At 43.5% G+C, this 16,561-nt stretch overlaps 1 protein-coding gene across 2 annotated transcripts in view; it reads right to left on the bottom strand.

Annotated features, from left to right (window-relative positions):
• Positions 1-6,582: 6,582 nt before the first annotated feature.
• The window catches only part of LOC138511146 (zinc finger protein 37-like), a 436,669-nt gene continuing 426,690 nt past the window's right edge, over positions 6,583-16,561 (bottom strand). For both annotated transcript variants that reach the window (XM_069626646.1, XM_069626645.1), the window contains exon 6: positions 6,583-14,610. In XM_069626646.1, the coding sequence (XP_069482747.1) occupies positions 13,703-14,610 (908 nt within the window). In that variant the 3' untranslated portion in view covers positions 6,583-13,702. The remainder of the gene's footprint in view (positions 14,611-16,561) is intronic.

Below are 16,561 nucleotides of genomic sequence, written 5' to 3' on the forward strand. Positions count from 1 at the left end.
CGAAATGGTGAATTTAACCACGCTGGAGGATTACACAGAGCAGGAGGTTGGGGAAATTATTACCCGTTTCAGGCAAAAATCAGGGGAAGCTTTATTGACATGGATGGTGAGATTGCTAGATGGGGGTGCTGCAGGGTTGTTGGTAGATTCTACGGATTCACCTCATTTTTTACCCCTGTCAATTGACACCAATGTATAGGAGGTTTTAAGGGCAGGACCACCCCCTGACACAAATGGTCAAGATACACAGGTGTCTTTGTTGCACCTGGTAGCCTAAGCATGTAACCGTAAATACCCCATTACCACAGATTTGCCTAGCTAAGAAACGAAGTGGTATACGTTGAGAGAAACAATTCAAAAAGTCAGAGAGCATGCTATGAAAGAGGCTATTCACATAGATGCTCCTGATCACATGGGAGCCGTGCTGCTCTCAGTTTCAACTTAAAACATGGTGATTAGAACTGCGCCACCCGCATACAAAAGTGTCATTATGACTTTGCTCGTAGGTATGACGGGCAAAGCTACTGATGAGGTAGCGGATGCCATTCGGCAACTTGCAGATTTAGGGGAGTGGGATAAGAGCGATAACAAGCCACGGGAGAGAGGGGCGGAGTGAGAGAAGAACCGAAGGCAGGCGGCAAGATAGAAGAGACGCCCGAGTGTCCCGAAAAGACATGTTTTTGGCTTTGTTAAAAGATGGTGTGCCACACGAAGAAATTGATGGCATTGAAACCAGAGTAATGTATTATTTATACAAAAAACGAGGACTTGCAGCCAAAGAGCGCTATAAACAGGTTACGAAACAGGTAGTCACCACGCCACAGGGGGACACCTCACCTTCTGCTCCCCCTGCGGAAGAACAAGATGAAGGGTCTATGGGGACACCTTCCCCGTAACAGCCAACATATGCTGATTTGAGAAAGGTGGTGAGTGCAATGTTAGAGGCGGAGTCGAGTCACACTCATTCGAAGTTTGACTAGGACTTCGGCCAAGCTCCGGCAGCGTCTGCCCGCATAAAAGTTGATAGGCGGCCTCATGTTGATGTTAAGATTTTTTGGGGGCCAGGAAATACACAAGGGGTGCGAGCATTGATAGACACCGGGGCGGAGGCCTCTTTGATTCATGGCAATCCAACACGATTTAAAGGCAATCAGTTTACTATTACAGGTTTAGGGGGAAAGGAGACCCCGCAGTACAAACGAAAGTGGAGATGAAAATAGGCAATTTGAATAGGCAGAAATACCGAGTGTTGATTGTCCCGATACCTGAATATATAATTGGCTTTGATATTTTGGAAGGGTTAACCTTGGGACTTTGATCTGTACACCCATTACCATAGGCAAATTGAAGATGCCCCCTGTGCAAGTGCCAGTGGCAACCAAGCGGGTAGCAATGAAACAATACCGCATTCCTGGGGGGCACAAAGAAATGTCAGACACCATCAAAGAGTACGTCGAGGCGGGTGGATTACGCCTTATTACCACTGCATGGAACAATCCTCTCTGGCCTATTAAAAAGGGAGATGGGTCGTGGAGGATGACGGTGGATTACAGGGAGTTGAATAAACACACTCATCCCTTAGTGCCCGCAGTCCGAGATGCCATTACCTTGATTGAGAATGTCCAAAAGTTTGAGGGGACTTGGTATGCAGTGATCGATTTAGCCAATGCATTTTTCTCTGTGCCAATTGCTGAAGAGTGTCAAGAGCAGTTTGCATTTTCGTGGAGTGGACGTCAGTACACTTTCATGAGGCTACCTATGGGGTACATACATAATCTGACTATCTGTCACCGGCTGGTGGCAGAGCACTTAGACAAGATACTGTGTAAACCTGACATAGAAATCTCTCATTACATTGATGATATTTTGATTCAGGGCTAGGATGAGCACAGTGTACAAAGCCAGTTAGATGTTATTATGGAAGGATTGAAGAAGGAAGGAGGGTGGGAGATTAACCCGAGTAAAATTCAAGGTCCAGCTAAAACAGTGATATTCCTAGGGATTCAGTGGCATCATAGGCATCGAGAAATGGTGCCAAAAGCCCGACAGAAAATACTTGAATTCACCACTCCAATGAACAAAAGCAAACTCAGCAGTTTATAGGGCTGTTTGGGTTTTGGAGACAGCACATTCCCCATTTAGGGCAGATATTGGCCCCCCTCTGGAAGGTGACACAAAAGAAATATGAGTTTCAGTCGGGGGAGGAGCAACAGAAAGCCTTTGAGATGGCGAAAAACACCGTGCAGCAGGTGCTTGATTTATGGCCATTGAAGGAAGGCGAAGTGGAATTAAATGTGTCTGTACAAGACAATTATGCTAACTGGAGTGTGTGGCAGAAACAAGACAGGAGACGTGTGCCATTGGGGTTTTGGAGTCGTAAATTGCCCAATGCTGGTAACTCATACACTCCGTTTTGAGAAGCAATTGCCGGCGTGTTATTGGGCTCTTGTTGATACCGAGCAAATGACGGTGGGCCATGATGCATTGATGAGACCAGAAATACCAATCATGCAATGGGTACTGAGCTCTCCTAAAACGCATAGAATAGGACATGCTTAAGAAGCCAGCATAATTAAGTGGAAATGGTATATTCAAGAAAGAGCCAAATCAGGAAAGGGTGGAGTGGCAAAATTACATGAGCAAGTAGCCAACATACCGCCCTCAGATTACATACCACCGGAAGTGTCGAAGAAACGCGAGTCTCCCGTGAAATGGGGAGTACCTTATGACGATCTGACTGTAGAGCAGACAGAGCGTGCTTGGTTTACCGATGGCTCGGCTTGATATGTGGGAACCGAGCGATACTGGAAGGCGGTGTCATACAATCCCAAGACAAAAAAGATGTTGACAACGACAGGGAAAGGGAAGAACAGTCAGTTTGCAGAGCTTTACGCAGTTTACCAAGCATTGAAACAAGAGACCCCTGGTCAATGTTATGTGTACACAGATTCATGGTCAGTGGTGAATGGATTGGCAGTGTGGTTGCCAACTTGGCAAAAGAACGGGTGGAAGATTCATTCAAAAGAGTTGTGGGGAAAAGAACTGTGGCAAGATATTGCAGAAATGTTATCACAAAGTGAAGTCACTGTATATCATGTGGATGCGCATTGTGCCACAGACTCATTAGAACGTTGGTTTAATTCTGTTGCAGACGAACACACCAAGATTTCATCTGTGGATGCAGAGGCTCAGGAAGACGATTTGGAAGGCTACTATCAGGTGGGCACAAGCTCGAGGAATCAGTCTTCCTTTAGAAGTAGTGAAAACGATCATTTTGCAATGTCCAGTGTGCCAACATCAACTGCATAGACCTATCCCTCAGATTGTTCGGGGTACATTGCGAAGAGGAGAATTACCAGGTCAAATTTGGCAGATTGATTATATCGGCCCCATCCCAATCAGTAGAGGTTGTCAGTATGCATGCACTATTGTGGATATATACTCAGGATATTTGATGGTTTTGCCGTGCAAACGTGCAACACAACTGAACACCATCAGGTTGTTAGATCAGATCATACTACATTATGGAGTGCCTTTGCAGATTCAAAGTGACAATGTGTCACATTTCAAAGGCAAATTAATCCAGGAGTTTTGTCAGGAAAAGAGCATTGAGTGGCGGGCAACCAGACGTGGACTCCCTGCTCACTGTGCTTAGAGAGGCTCAGCTTCTCCTCACTGATGATGCCCAACAAGGCTGAAACACGTGGATGGGGTTGCTGATGGTACTCTTGTTCAGAGAGGAATTGCCATAGCATTTTGGTGCTGGACTGCCCTTGTGGGCGGGACAAAGACTGATATGCAAATGGATATTTCCCATCTGTGAAGGTACAGTGAGCAAAAAGCAATGGCTGCGAACTCTCAATGTGGTTAATAACCACTGAACAGGTTATCATGCCTTGTTCTTTCGAGAGAGGGGCGCCTGCTACCTTTTTTGTATTTTTGAAAGGAACTTGGGGTTGGTCACCCTAGGTTACCTGGGGGCAACCAGACGTGGACTCCCTGCTCACTGTGCTTAGAGAGGCTCAGCTTCACCTCACTGATGATGCCCAACAAGGCTGAAACAGGTGTATGGGGTTGCTGATGGTACTCTTGTTCAGAGAGGAATTGCCATAGCATTTCGGTGCTGGACTGCCCTTGTGGGCGGGACAAAGACTGATATGCAAATGGGTATTTCCCATCTGTGAAAGGTACAGTGAGCAAAAAGCAGGTGGCTGCGAACTCTCAATGTGGTTAACAACCACTGAACAGGTTATCATGCCTTGTTCTTCTGAGAGAGGGGCGCCTGCTACCTTTAAGTTGAATTTGTTGAAGGAACTTGAGGTTGGTCACCCTAGGTTACCTGGGGGCAACCAGACGTGGACTCCCTGCTCACTGTGCTTAGAGAGGCTCAGCTTCACCTCACTGATGATGCCCAACAAGGCTGAAACACGTGTATGGGGTTGCTGATAGTACTCTTGTTCAGAGAGGAATTGCCATAGCATTTCGGTGCTGGACTGCCCTTGTGGGCGGGACAAAGACTGATATGCAAATGGATATTTCCCATCTGTGAAGGTACAGTGAGCAAAAAGCAATGGCTGCGAACTCTCAATGTGGTTAATAACCACTGAACAGGTTATCATGCCTTGTTCTTTCGAGAGAGGGGCGCCTGCTACCTTTTTTGTATTTTTGAAAGGAACTTGGGGTTGGTCACCCTAGGTTACCTGGGGGCAACCAGACGTGGAGTCCCTGCTCATTGTGCTTAGAGAGGCTCAGCCTCACCTCACTGATGATGTCCAACAAGGCTGAAACACGTGTATGGGGTTGCTGATGGTACTCTTGTTCAGAGAGGAATTGCCATAGCATTTCGGTGCTGGACTGCCCTTGTGGGCGGGACAAAGACTGATATGCAAATGGTTATTTCCCATCTGTGAAGGTACAGTGAGCAAAAAGCAATGGCTGCGAACTCTCAATGTGGTTAATAACCACTGAACAGGTTATCATGCCTTGTTCTTTCGAGAGAGTGGCGCCTGCTACCTTTTTTGTATTTTTGAAAGGAACTTGGGGTTGGTCACCCTAGGTTACCTGGGGGCAACCAGACGTGGACTCCCTGCTCACTGTGCTTAGAGAGGCTCAGCTTCACCTCACTGATGATGCCCAACAAGGCTGAAACACGTGTATGGGGTTGCTGATGGTACTCTTGTTCAGAGAGGAATTGCCATAGCATTTCGGTGCTGGACTGCCCTTGTGTGCGGGACAAAGACTGATATGCAAATGGGTATTTCCCATCTGTGAAGGTACAGTGAGGAAAAAGCAATGGCTGCGAACTCTCAATGTGGTTAATAACCACTGAACAGGTTATCATGCCTTGTTCTTTCGAGAGAGGGGCGCCTGCTACCTTTTTTGTATTAGCTATTATAATAGTTTGTTGTTGTTGTATTCAATGTATTCCCAATTTAGTTTTAATGTTTTGTAGGTTTCAGAGACCGGCTCCTTCGCCACCGGGCTATGGAAGGTAAATATCCAAGGGTGGAATTGTTATGCTTGAACCAAAATGGCGCCGGTGCGCAGTGTATTCTGGGAGCGCTCTGAGCCATGATGGATATTTACTTCATGCCGCAGTGAAAGGCTGCACACACTTTGCTGAGTGTTAGATTCACGGTGCTGAGGAAAACATGCTTTCCAAACCTGGTATGCGGTCAAGGACATTTCTGCTGGGAAAGCTAACTTTGTTATGGTTTGTTACTGTTTTTGGAGAAGGGAGGCACTCTGCTCCTTGAGGGTAGCTCTCGATTGACCCAGCTGGCAACCGACGGCTGCTCATCAACTGCGCAAGAGCCATTTCCAGAAGGTTCGAGAACTGTCACCCCTTTGCGGAGTGTGTATATATGCGGAAACCCGGAGGTGGTCAGGTGAGACTTCAGCCGGAGGAGGACGCTTACGTCCGGCACTCCTGTGAGCTGTGGTGCTCTCAGCTTGGCTGTTCCTGGGGTCTTCCAGCCGCTTCTGGGCGAGATGAGGAATCCAGTTACGCTCACGGTGATGTATTTCCTTTTGAATTCTTTGCTTCTTCTGTGATTTATGTCTATGCTATTTCTGTGAGTTATTTCTATGTTATCACTGGTTGCTTCTAAGCTTTGAATAAATAGCCGTATAAGTGCTGATTATCTTCTAAGAGTGTGTGGTTGCGAGTTATTGCGTCTTTCTGCGTTCAAAGTATTTGCTCTATAATTGCATTGGTGATTTATGTTTTTCTGTGCACTCTGGGGAGAGCAATACAACCCCTGAGCCACCACCTTGTTACTCCCCAGAACCGGGCTGGTAGGGGACTTCATCACAGGAGTGCGTTACACTGACACAATTTGATACAGTCTTTGCACCATGCCTATCCCCATCATTGTGTGGAATATTAACTGCAGAACATCCCTGCTTATGCGGTCTCCTCCAGTGTCTGACTTTGACACACCTCATATCCTTAACACCTAGATGGCATTTTATTGTTTTAATTGCGGTTATAGGAAATTTGGAGCACATATTTCTGGTATTGTAGAAGAGGGTGCCGTCTCCTTCCCTAAATTCATACGAAACAAAAAGCACACAAACACATTTTGTAATACAAGATTTAGCAAATTAACCTTTATTGGCTTTCCATAGAAACATAGACTGTGACAGCAGATAAGGACAAAAAAAGACTTGCCCAATCTGCACCTCCCCATGCTTGCTCTAGAGTCTCCAGCCACACACATAACATACATAGGGACATTGAAAAGTACGGACCAGTCTGTAACATCAGTGGTTAAAAATATTGTACATACAAATTCACGCAAAAAAACAATCCGTTCACAGTCAAATGCTGATTAAAAAATCTACAAAGCGATTTCTTGTGGTCGCATAAAAGGTTTCTCTACAAAAGTGTATTTTCATGCTTCTCGATATATATATTTTTATAAATTGTTTGTAACCATGACACTACTCCTCATCCATATCTACTACCCAAAGGCATAAAAAGGAATATAAATACATTTTTAAAAGTGTTTGGATTTGTTCCAAGCTACAATTTACTGACTCTTACATAATACATAAAACATGAATTTCTGTGGGCTGCCTATTGAAGAACAGCAGTTACACATCAGGCTTCTCTAAGGTGCACGTGAGAAAGAACTACGGCACCACCTTGGTAATGTGTACCATAAAGACATTTACCATGATTGGGTGCCTGCTTAAGAGCCAAGGCTGCCTCCTCTGTGCTAACAGTCCTGCTACTCATCTGAACAATGTTATAGAGAATTAGGGGAGCAGTCCATTTGTCACACAGATGCAGTATTTGGTATTCACAATTATTGTATAATATAGCCCCCCACGTACTTACTAATTAGGTGGCAATATTGTGACAGCACACTATATCGTAGATATAGCTGACAAGGCAGCACTGCATTATATACATTCTCTGTACAGGAGTCCAGACTGAGCCTGGACGCTTGACACTCAAACATAATTAGCTAAATCATCTCAATTTTGGAGACTTACAATGACGTACTTAGTCTGCCTTTTCTTAATTAAGGTTTTTGGTACTTCTTCAAAATAATCCAAGGCATCAACTGACCATGCAAAAGCATATGACACTGAGTGTCTGCATCAACTTGATCTCAGCACTTGCATTTACATCCAAATTCTTACATCTCCCTCAGCATTTTGATTAAACGGAATTCGTGAACGGAAATCGTGTTTCTGTGACTTTGCATCGCTCCATGACATGCTCCCATAATTACTCGACAGAAACACATCCTGCTGGTGGCATTGCAAGGCTAGCACTTAGGAAGTGGCCGAACATGCACCATGTGTTGTGCACAGTCAACGGCTGGGAGCAAGCCTACTAGCACAAAAAGTGCCTGTCCCGTGTTTAGTGGTATATGGACCCTCAAGAAAGAAGTCTCTGATTTCTTGTTCTCTGTCCAAAGGGACACGTCTTCAATCCACTCCGGGTCTCCATCCTCTGTCCATGGAAGTTTTCATGGTAGTGAAAGCTCTGTGCACTCTTGCACCCCCATCTCCCATATTTAGTTGTTTCGCTTGGACATTGATTGTATTAAGAGAAACTATTCATAGGAAAGAGGGTTTACCAGGTACCTGCCCCGGCCACAGAGGTTGATACTCCCAAAGGTGTGGATGCATTTCAACTACCATTTTATCAGGCCCCTCTGTGTTGGATTACAATAGTTCCAGTTCTTGTTGTTAATATCTGGCTCAGTTTTATCCATTACTAAAAGGTTACCCACGTATTCTTGCCCTGCTTCCCACTAATAAACAAGAAATTGCGCAACCTCTTCCTATTCCTATTGCCACTGCAGATATATAGGTTTCCACAGTAAGCCCAAAGGTCTTTCAGTCTACGAAACGTCTCCCTTATGTGGCCATGAAATGTTAGCAAGCCATCGCCTTTGTGGGAAAAGTAACTATTTTAAAGATGTCATGAGCCATTGATGCACTGGCTACATAGTAAACCAATCTGGGCCCATCTTAGTTTTGATGTTCCACACTTTCCTTCCCGCCAAATCACAACGGTCCAGCTGGGAATAGGGTGGTAGACGTCAGGAGAGAATGAACAACGGGCAGTAGAAAGGGGAGGATAGAAGGATATGCCATTAGCGCAGAAGAAGACAGGAGCACATGAACTCAGAGAAAGAGTAGACGACGGACTACAGAGAGTAATTAAGACTGAAGAGGAGTAGGAGTGGGAGATGGAGACCGCAGGGAATGGAAACCAAACAGGAGAAACATGGTTGAAAGATGACAGGGAAGTAGGAGATGATGGCGGATAGGAGGACATGAAGATCAAGCAGGAGAAGGCGGGGGACAAGAGCAAGAACAGAGTATAGAGGGAAGGAGGGACTGAAGGTAAAGAAGGAATATAACACAGAGGACAGAACAAGTGAAGAGTATAGAAGCTAGGAGGGGATGAGAAAGGCGGGGGGAGAAAATCTGAAGCTTTCTTCAAGGATAGCACCCCGCAAAGGAAGAACAGGAGGCAGTTAAATAAGGAAAGGCAACAAGGGTTGGGAGGTGATCAAATAATAAAAGAAGTCTCCAGTTGGCTTCTGAGGCCTCCCCTTGAACTGCATTTTTGTATGTGTACATCACAGTAGTGAAAGGTATTGCAGAGCATCCATGTCTGTTTAGTGTTCAGCAAACAGTGAACACTTCCGTCGACAAGTCCTTTCTGTCTAACAGGGTGCGTCTTGGGATGGAATAAATGCATGTGCCTGCACAGCATGGCTAAACGTGCTATGTCACCTTTGTGCTTGTAGAAGGGGGTTGAGGTGGAATGTCCCGGGCATCAATAAAGGATGGCAGGAGGGAGTGCGGCTCTGAGTAGATGGTCTTTGCACAAAGCCCCTCTGGATGTGTTATTCTGTTCAGTTATGATTGATAGCAGGGGTTTCCCATGAATGGGTGCTTGGTTGATACAGACGGTGCAGTGTTGAAGGCGATTCGAACACGGACAGGGAGCCAGTGAACTCATTGTAGCATCATTCAGATGGAAACCTTGGAGTTCATTCTAGCTACAAGCATTGCTGCAGTGTTTAGGCCACCTGGATATGACATAGCTGATATTTACTTAGAAAGTCATATAGAGATGCTGCAAGAGTCCAATATTTACCAATCTACAGTACTTTGGAATAGTGAATTGGCTGAGGTTCTTGCAGAGTGCTAACAGGGCTGATCCTCGCCAGCATCGGGGTGTGGACTCGTCCTCTCTCCCGACCAGATCAACAAGGACACTGTCTCAGATGACTCTTTCTCCCCCATGTGAACCATGCCTGCGGTGCTAGTATCCGTTGTGCTGCATATCAGTCTCTTAATGGTTGGGAGGCTTACGGCATCAGCGTGATACTAACTACTAAGATTGAGACACTGGTCATGGCATTTACAGGAATATATACAACTCACCTACTAGCCTGAATGGGGCATTCAGTGATACATAGTCAAATAACATCAGGCAAAGGTACCTCGAACAAACCTCCTTCACAATTCTGGGGGTTCAGAGAGCGTCTGCTCTACCGCGTGCTGCCTGCATGTGCTTCCGTGTAAAGCATCTCCGTGCCATGAGCATATAAAATCTGCAAATGGAATGTAAGAGAGTTGGGGGTGGTCATACTTGCAGAAAGCACAGCCATAGTCTCCCAAGATGATCTCATCTCTATGTTACCAGTGTCTCTTTTGGAGCCAGTCCCGCTAACTCCATGTAGGTGCGGTTCCTGACAGGCGTGCAAGCCATGCATGCCATGGACTTTTCCATTACAATTGGTTTACTCTTCAATTTTGGTGTTTTGCTCAAAGTTGCCTTTTAAAGACAGGGATAAACCACATAACTTCTTGGTGTTCAAATGTGGTGACTTAATCAAAACATGAATGACACTAAGATAAAATCAGCTTATTCGGTGCAATGAGGCTTTAAAGAACAGTCAAGGATGCTGATAGCTGTTTTTTTTCAAAGTAATAACATTTGAACACCGAAAGTAATGTGGTTTATCCCAATCTTATTGACTTCAGCTTTTCCCTGCAGTGGAGCGGGTGTAACCATACGGCTCCACTTGATACAGTTGTACGTGCTCCTTCTGCTTCCCAGGAGGGTTTCTTGGCAACTACCAACTGAAAACGTAATTCTGGAATAACCCATGTTATCAAAACACCATGGCTTCTGTAATTCTGTTTGGAGTGAACCATACGCTTTCTCTGTTATTATATTATGAACACGACAAGTGTTTCTAATGGTACTGGCTGTCAAATTGGGTTGTTTTCCATGGTATTTTTTATGCTCCCTTTCAATTATTTGGGGTGCTGTCGCTATAACGATTGAATTAACTCTCATCTTCTGGGACCAGGTTCACTGGGAATCATCTCACTGTTACTTACAACTCTTTCCAAATGTACATGCAGGACGGCGCAGAGCCCTGACATAACCTTCCACAAAACAACTTAAAGGTTATGTTTTACAAGCAATTATGTTAAGTGCTTACTTTGATCGGGATAAAGGTTTCCTGAAGTTTCAGTGATTATCCTGCATATACGTTCGATTGGTTTGCATCATCATTGAGCTTCGTTTAGTTTAATCTCCTCCTTAACCGCTTTCTCAAATATTTCAGCCTTCGTGATGTTTCAAGGACACATTACATTGTATCATTTGCGGAGAATCTGATAGTGTATTAATGCATTTTTATGTTAATTTCTTCAGGAAATCTACAAAAAAAAGTACACATTTTGTCACTAGTCAAAATATTTCCGCTATAGTATTTTAACCGATTAAACGGCAAAACCGAAAGTTAAACAGCATACTCGGGGACCAGGGCTTTCCCCTTGGGATGCTTTTTGTTTTCCTTCTAATGCCCTAGTAGCAACCATAAAACGCGCCATGATATATGATGGGATTAGTTATTCTTGACATACTTCCATACAATTTTGATTTCCTGGTGATAAATGGTGTCTGCACAAATGGAGGTGGGCCACAAAGATTTCTTTCAAACGGTTAGTTCTTTTCAACCAATTTGGTTGTGTTTTTTCCTAAACATTTTTTTTTAACTTGAGTGGCGCTGCACATTTTATTTCCAGAGACAGGTAAGCATAAGGATTCCGGAAATCGATGACATACTCTAACTTCTTAGATACGTTGGTGCTCTTTACTCCTTCTGCCTGTTTATCCCCATTTTGTGGTCTTGTTTTAGGAGTGTGTTTCACATATAGATTGACAGATTGCCTGTGCTATATCATTCTTTCTTTTTTTTGTTCAAACTAACCAGCTGATGAGTCTTCAAAAGTATCCATCTAGAAAATATAACAACCGGTTTATACACGGACATGCCAACAATTCAATGTGCCTCTCAAACGTTGTTATTTACACTGAAATGAAAACTGGAGATTGGTTAAAAGGCAGAAGGCTGATGGCAGACATGATAGGCACATCCTGGTCATAGCAGCGTACAATTGGATGCAATATGAGAGTCATCTTAAATACAAAAAATAAAAACATTCAGATCATTTCAAACAATGGACCCCTACATTTCTGATGATTTACCATCAGTCAATTAGCAAGTAAGTCGCAAGCAAGGCCAGTGCCATCCTCCACAAAGTCCCAGTTAGGACACAGTAATGAACATTCCAAATACAAAATAATTTAAAATATACTGAAGCGCACACACAAGAGAAATGTCTGGTTGGCTTGACTGCAAAGAAATCTCAAGCAGCCACATGTCAGACTGCTGCTAGCAGCGGAGGATCTTTGTTATCTGGCATTCAAAGGGTGGATGAACTATAGGGAAGACCTTATTCATAATTATTGTATTCAATATTGGGCTTATTGGAGAGGTGGAAAAGTTAAAACACTGTCTCAAAGTGAATGCAAGGTGTGGAAGACAAAGCCAGAAGGACAGGCTAATCCAGTTGTGATAGTTTTCCCTAGAGGAAATTAGTAGAGGCATGGGCGTGTAATTCAAGGTACACGTGTAAAATGCTTTTATCAGCTTTGGCAGGAGCAATGTCCACTCAAGTACAATAACAACAACATGTGGACTACTTTTTTTTACGGTTGGGAGGATGGAGGTTCAATGGCAGCCCCAGAAAAGCACAAGTTGCCTCCAGAGATAGCTCTTGCTGGTACATCAGTACTTAGTAACAGGATGGAGCAGCGCTGGTACAGGAATTACTTGGAGAGGGATATTTTAAGGCTTGGAAGCCATCACTCTGGTTTTCCTTCTTTGAATATGGCTGGTAAAGGTATCACTGAAGGATGCATCTTTATCTTCCGCAGGATCATTAATAGGTAATTGCCAAGGCAGCGCAATTAGATGAATGCGCTGCAGCTCCAGTTTGCACTGCTCTTGCTACAGTAAAGGATCTGTAGAGTGCATTCATTGGAGCTCGGTCTGTGCTATATGAAACAGCTAACAAAAGCAATTTCAGTTTGAAGAACTATGCATTTTCCAGGTGCAGGCTCTGTTAAACAAGGCTTAGACGAGCTTGGAGTCACCGTTATATATGGTGGGCTAGCTGCTGAGCGCATCACTTACGTATTTCTTTGATCTTTCTTAGATTACCAGAGGAAGTTAGTACGTCTTGCTGCAAGTCTTCTTTTTCAATGTTGTTCACTGGATAAACACACCTTCATATTTTACTCTGGTTGATGTCTTAATTTAAGGGTTCAGACATGGGACATTCTGTCTTCCGCATCCTTCCTGCTGCACGCATGCTATTGTCACTTCTATTTTAGCATTAGTGCTATTGTTTTTTGTCCCTTTTCTCCGATTATTCTGCTATGATGCACTTTAATTCTCTCGACTCTGACTTCATCAATATGATCTTTCATATTTCCCTAAAAGGTCTTATATTTGTAATATTATTCAATTCTTCATTCCTTTAATAGTTACTCAGATAGTAGATTTCTATGTTGAAAATGTGTTCTCCTTTGTTGCTGTAACTAAATACTTGTGTTTTGTGTACAGGATTGTCGTTCCTAAGGCGTACATCATTTTGCATAGATGCCATGAATAGATTGAATCATTTTTCTTCAGTGATGGCGTGTTAGGCTAATGGTCTGCATTACTACTCCCTAAGACTAATAGCAAACTTTCTTCTTACAACCTGCAATATGCCAAACACTGCTTTCTTACGAAGTCTGTATGTGTGGAGTTTCAAGTTTTTATTTTTTTAAATGCCTCAATACAATAAAGACAAGTCAGTATTCTTTCAGGATGTTTTTCCGGTAGTTTGACTTTTTACGATTCCCTTTCTTGGTGCCTGACAACCTTTTGTCTCTCCATTTCTCTAAGGTGTGTATCCTCTGGTGTAATTGAAGATAGGAGGGAATCTTGAAGCTCTTCCCACATTCATTACAGGCGTAAGACTTTGTACCTTTGTGTTTCATCTGGTGCACCTTAAGGTTTGACAGTGCACTGAAACTCTTCCCACATTCATTGCATGCAAAATATCCTGTGTGTATGCGCCTGTGTATGATCAGTAACGAGGGTTTGCTGAAAGTCTTCCGACACACGTTACATGTGGGCATTTTCTCACGAGCATGAACCTTCTGGTGTAGAACCAACATTGACAAAGAATGGAAGCACTTTTCACAATCATTGCATGTGTGCAACTTATTTCCTAGGTGTTTCCCCTGAAGTTTAGTCTTCTTCTCTGGGCTGCTCTCCTTATCGTTACTGTATTTCGATTTCTTCAAAGATTTGTGTAACTTGCTGTTACTACTCAAGTTTCCACTGCATTGAACATTTTCATGTTGTTTACTATTTGTATGGACGTTCATCTCTCTGTGGATTTGTCGATGTTTAATCAGAGTGGCGTTCTGTCTGAAGATGATGCCGCATTCCGTGCACGGGTAAGTTTTCTCTCCTGCTTCTGTGCTCCAACGTTCAGTGGATGGATCCACTTTCTTGACATGTTTTTTAGATTCAGCAGTGTGATGCCATTGATTTTCTGTAGTGCTAGTCTCCATCTTTGTTTTGTTCAATTTCTTCTGTGTCAGCCCTTCCTCTGAATTCCAACGTACCTCCTTCTTAACTTTCTTTAATGGCTGTGGTTTGTCAGTAAATTGTTTATATTTCCTCTTGTACTTGTTCAGGGTTTTAATATCTGGTTGAAAGAAAATCGAGACTTGCATTAATGAAAAGCTCAAATAGGGTTAATAATTATCAGTTCACATAATCACGTGTACATTATATAGCATTTTATGTAGTGCATATCTATAATGCTGATGCACCACCTTGTGAACAAAAGTGGATAGTTTAAATGCCATCCACAATGCGGCTCCTGATGCTGCACAAACAGATCTTGGAGGACTGCGCACATGGAGGAATTGGAGAACAAGAAAAATGGTAATTGAGTTACGCAGAAACACACAACAAGTCCTTATGCTCATCACCTCACTCCCTGTAGCACTGTGAGATGGTGTCTGCAAAGGGACTCCATAATAAAAAGTTGCGAGGCAGCTACTAATGCCTCAAAGGCTGATACATGCAAGTTCCTATGATGAGTGGGAATCCCCTTATGCCGGAGAAGAATCAAGATGCATCCGGTACCGGATAAAGGGGCAAACTGTCCTAAACACAAGTACTGATGAATGGCATACACAATAAAAGAAGTAGAAACCGGTCAATATTTACAAACATGATCAACAACAAATATGTGCCTGATTTATTATCAGCTAGGACTCCCACAAGTGGTCTGGTGGGGTTTTATGAAAAGAGGAAAACTTTGATATGCATTTTGATATGAATTGTATTGCTATTTGAATATGTCGATTTATAATATGTTATGAATTGTGTTTTATCTTTGTATTGTGGGATTTTTTTTTAATGTTGATTGATTGCCTGCTGATATTGTGATCTTATTAAAGCAATAAAACCTGAGGAGGGGGGCATTACCGGCCAGGTAATGCCCCCGGAGCAAGAGTTACAGTAGCCTGAGAGGCATTACCTGACTGGTAATGCCACTGATCTGAGGGTCCTGTTGCTATTAGTACCCCAGCACGTTCTACCGGGGTACTAACAGTACGTTTTCTCAAGTTAAGAAAAGGCGCTGACAACGATTCTCAACTCGTGCAAGAAAAGCAAAAAATAATGGCCACACAGGATTGGGGAGAAGGGACTACATGTAGTTTCATGTCGGCCATTGAATAGTGAATGAAAAAAAAACAAAATGGCCACCATGGAACAGGTGAAGGCACTACATATAGTCTCTTCTTCCTTTCCATGGTGGCCAGACAGAGAACGGGAAGAAACTTCACGGTAATGATCCGGCGAGGGCAAGTCAGACTGATTGTTACAATCTGATAGTCCCACACCGGGTATTACCATTATGTTGATGTATTAGTTATGATCTGTGCAAATGGTTTTGTTTAACCATACGCACATATTAAATTTAAAAAATTGGTTTATTACAATATTACAAATGAAAGAAGACGGTAATGTTCATTTATATTTTGCTTGTATGTTCTATGTGCAAAAAGTAAATGGCAATTGTCACAGGTGGACTAAAGCACACGCCGAGGGTTCAAGAGTTTTGTTGGTACATTTTCTGTAGTGTGTTAAGGGCCACCGCTTACTCCTTTGATTAGGTGTAGCAAACCCCAGCTTAGTTCAGGCATTCTGAAACCCTAGGTTAGTGGCTACTGCGAGTTAACTTATGTAGGTAAACGCAAGTTATATGTGTAATAGAGATCATACATGAAATTAGGTTGGGCTTTCAATAGGATGGTCCAACACCCAGATAGCGATGTGTACATAGTTATTTAGGGAATTGTGAGACACCTGAAGGTGTCTTCCTGACCAGTCCCCAGGTGGCATCCAGGTGGCCAGGACACAGCCATCGCTACTGGATCCAGTTCCTGGGGGTGGACCAGTGAGGGAGTATCACCTGGATGGGGTTCCTCTGGGAGTGGAGGTGGGACACCAACGGGAGGGACACAGTATCCCCCTTCTTATAACACCTTTTCCACAATTTACCACATAGGATGCTCAAATACTCGACCCCCGTTTTCCGACGCAAACACTTTTGCATATCACGTAGGACGATGGACTAACAC

This window comes from Ambystoma mexicanum, chromosome 6p (genome assembly GCF_040938575.1).
Source record: "Ambystoma mexicanum isolate Mex_15411 chromosome 6p, UKY_AmexF1_1, whole genome shotgun sequence".
NCBI lineage: Eukaryota > Metazoa > Chordata > Amphibia > Caudata > Ambystomatidae > Ambystoma > Ambystoma mexicanum.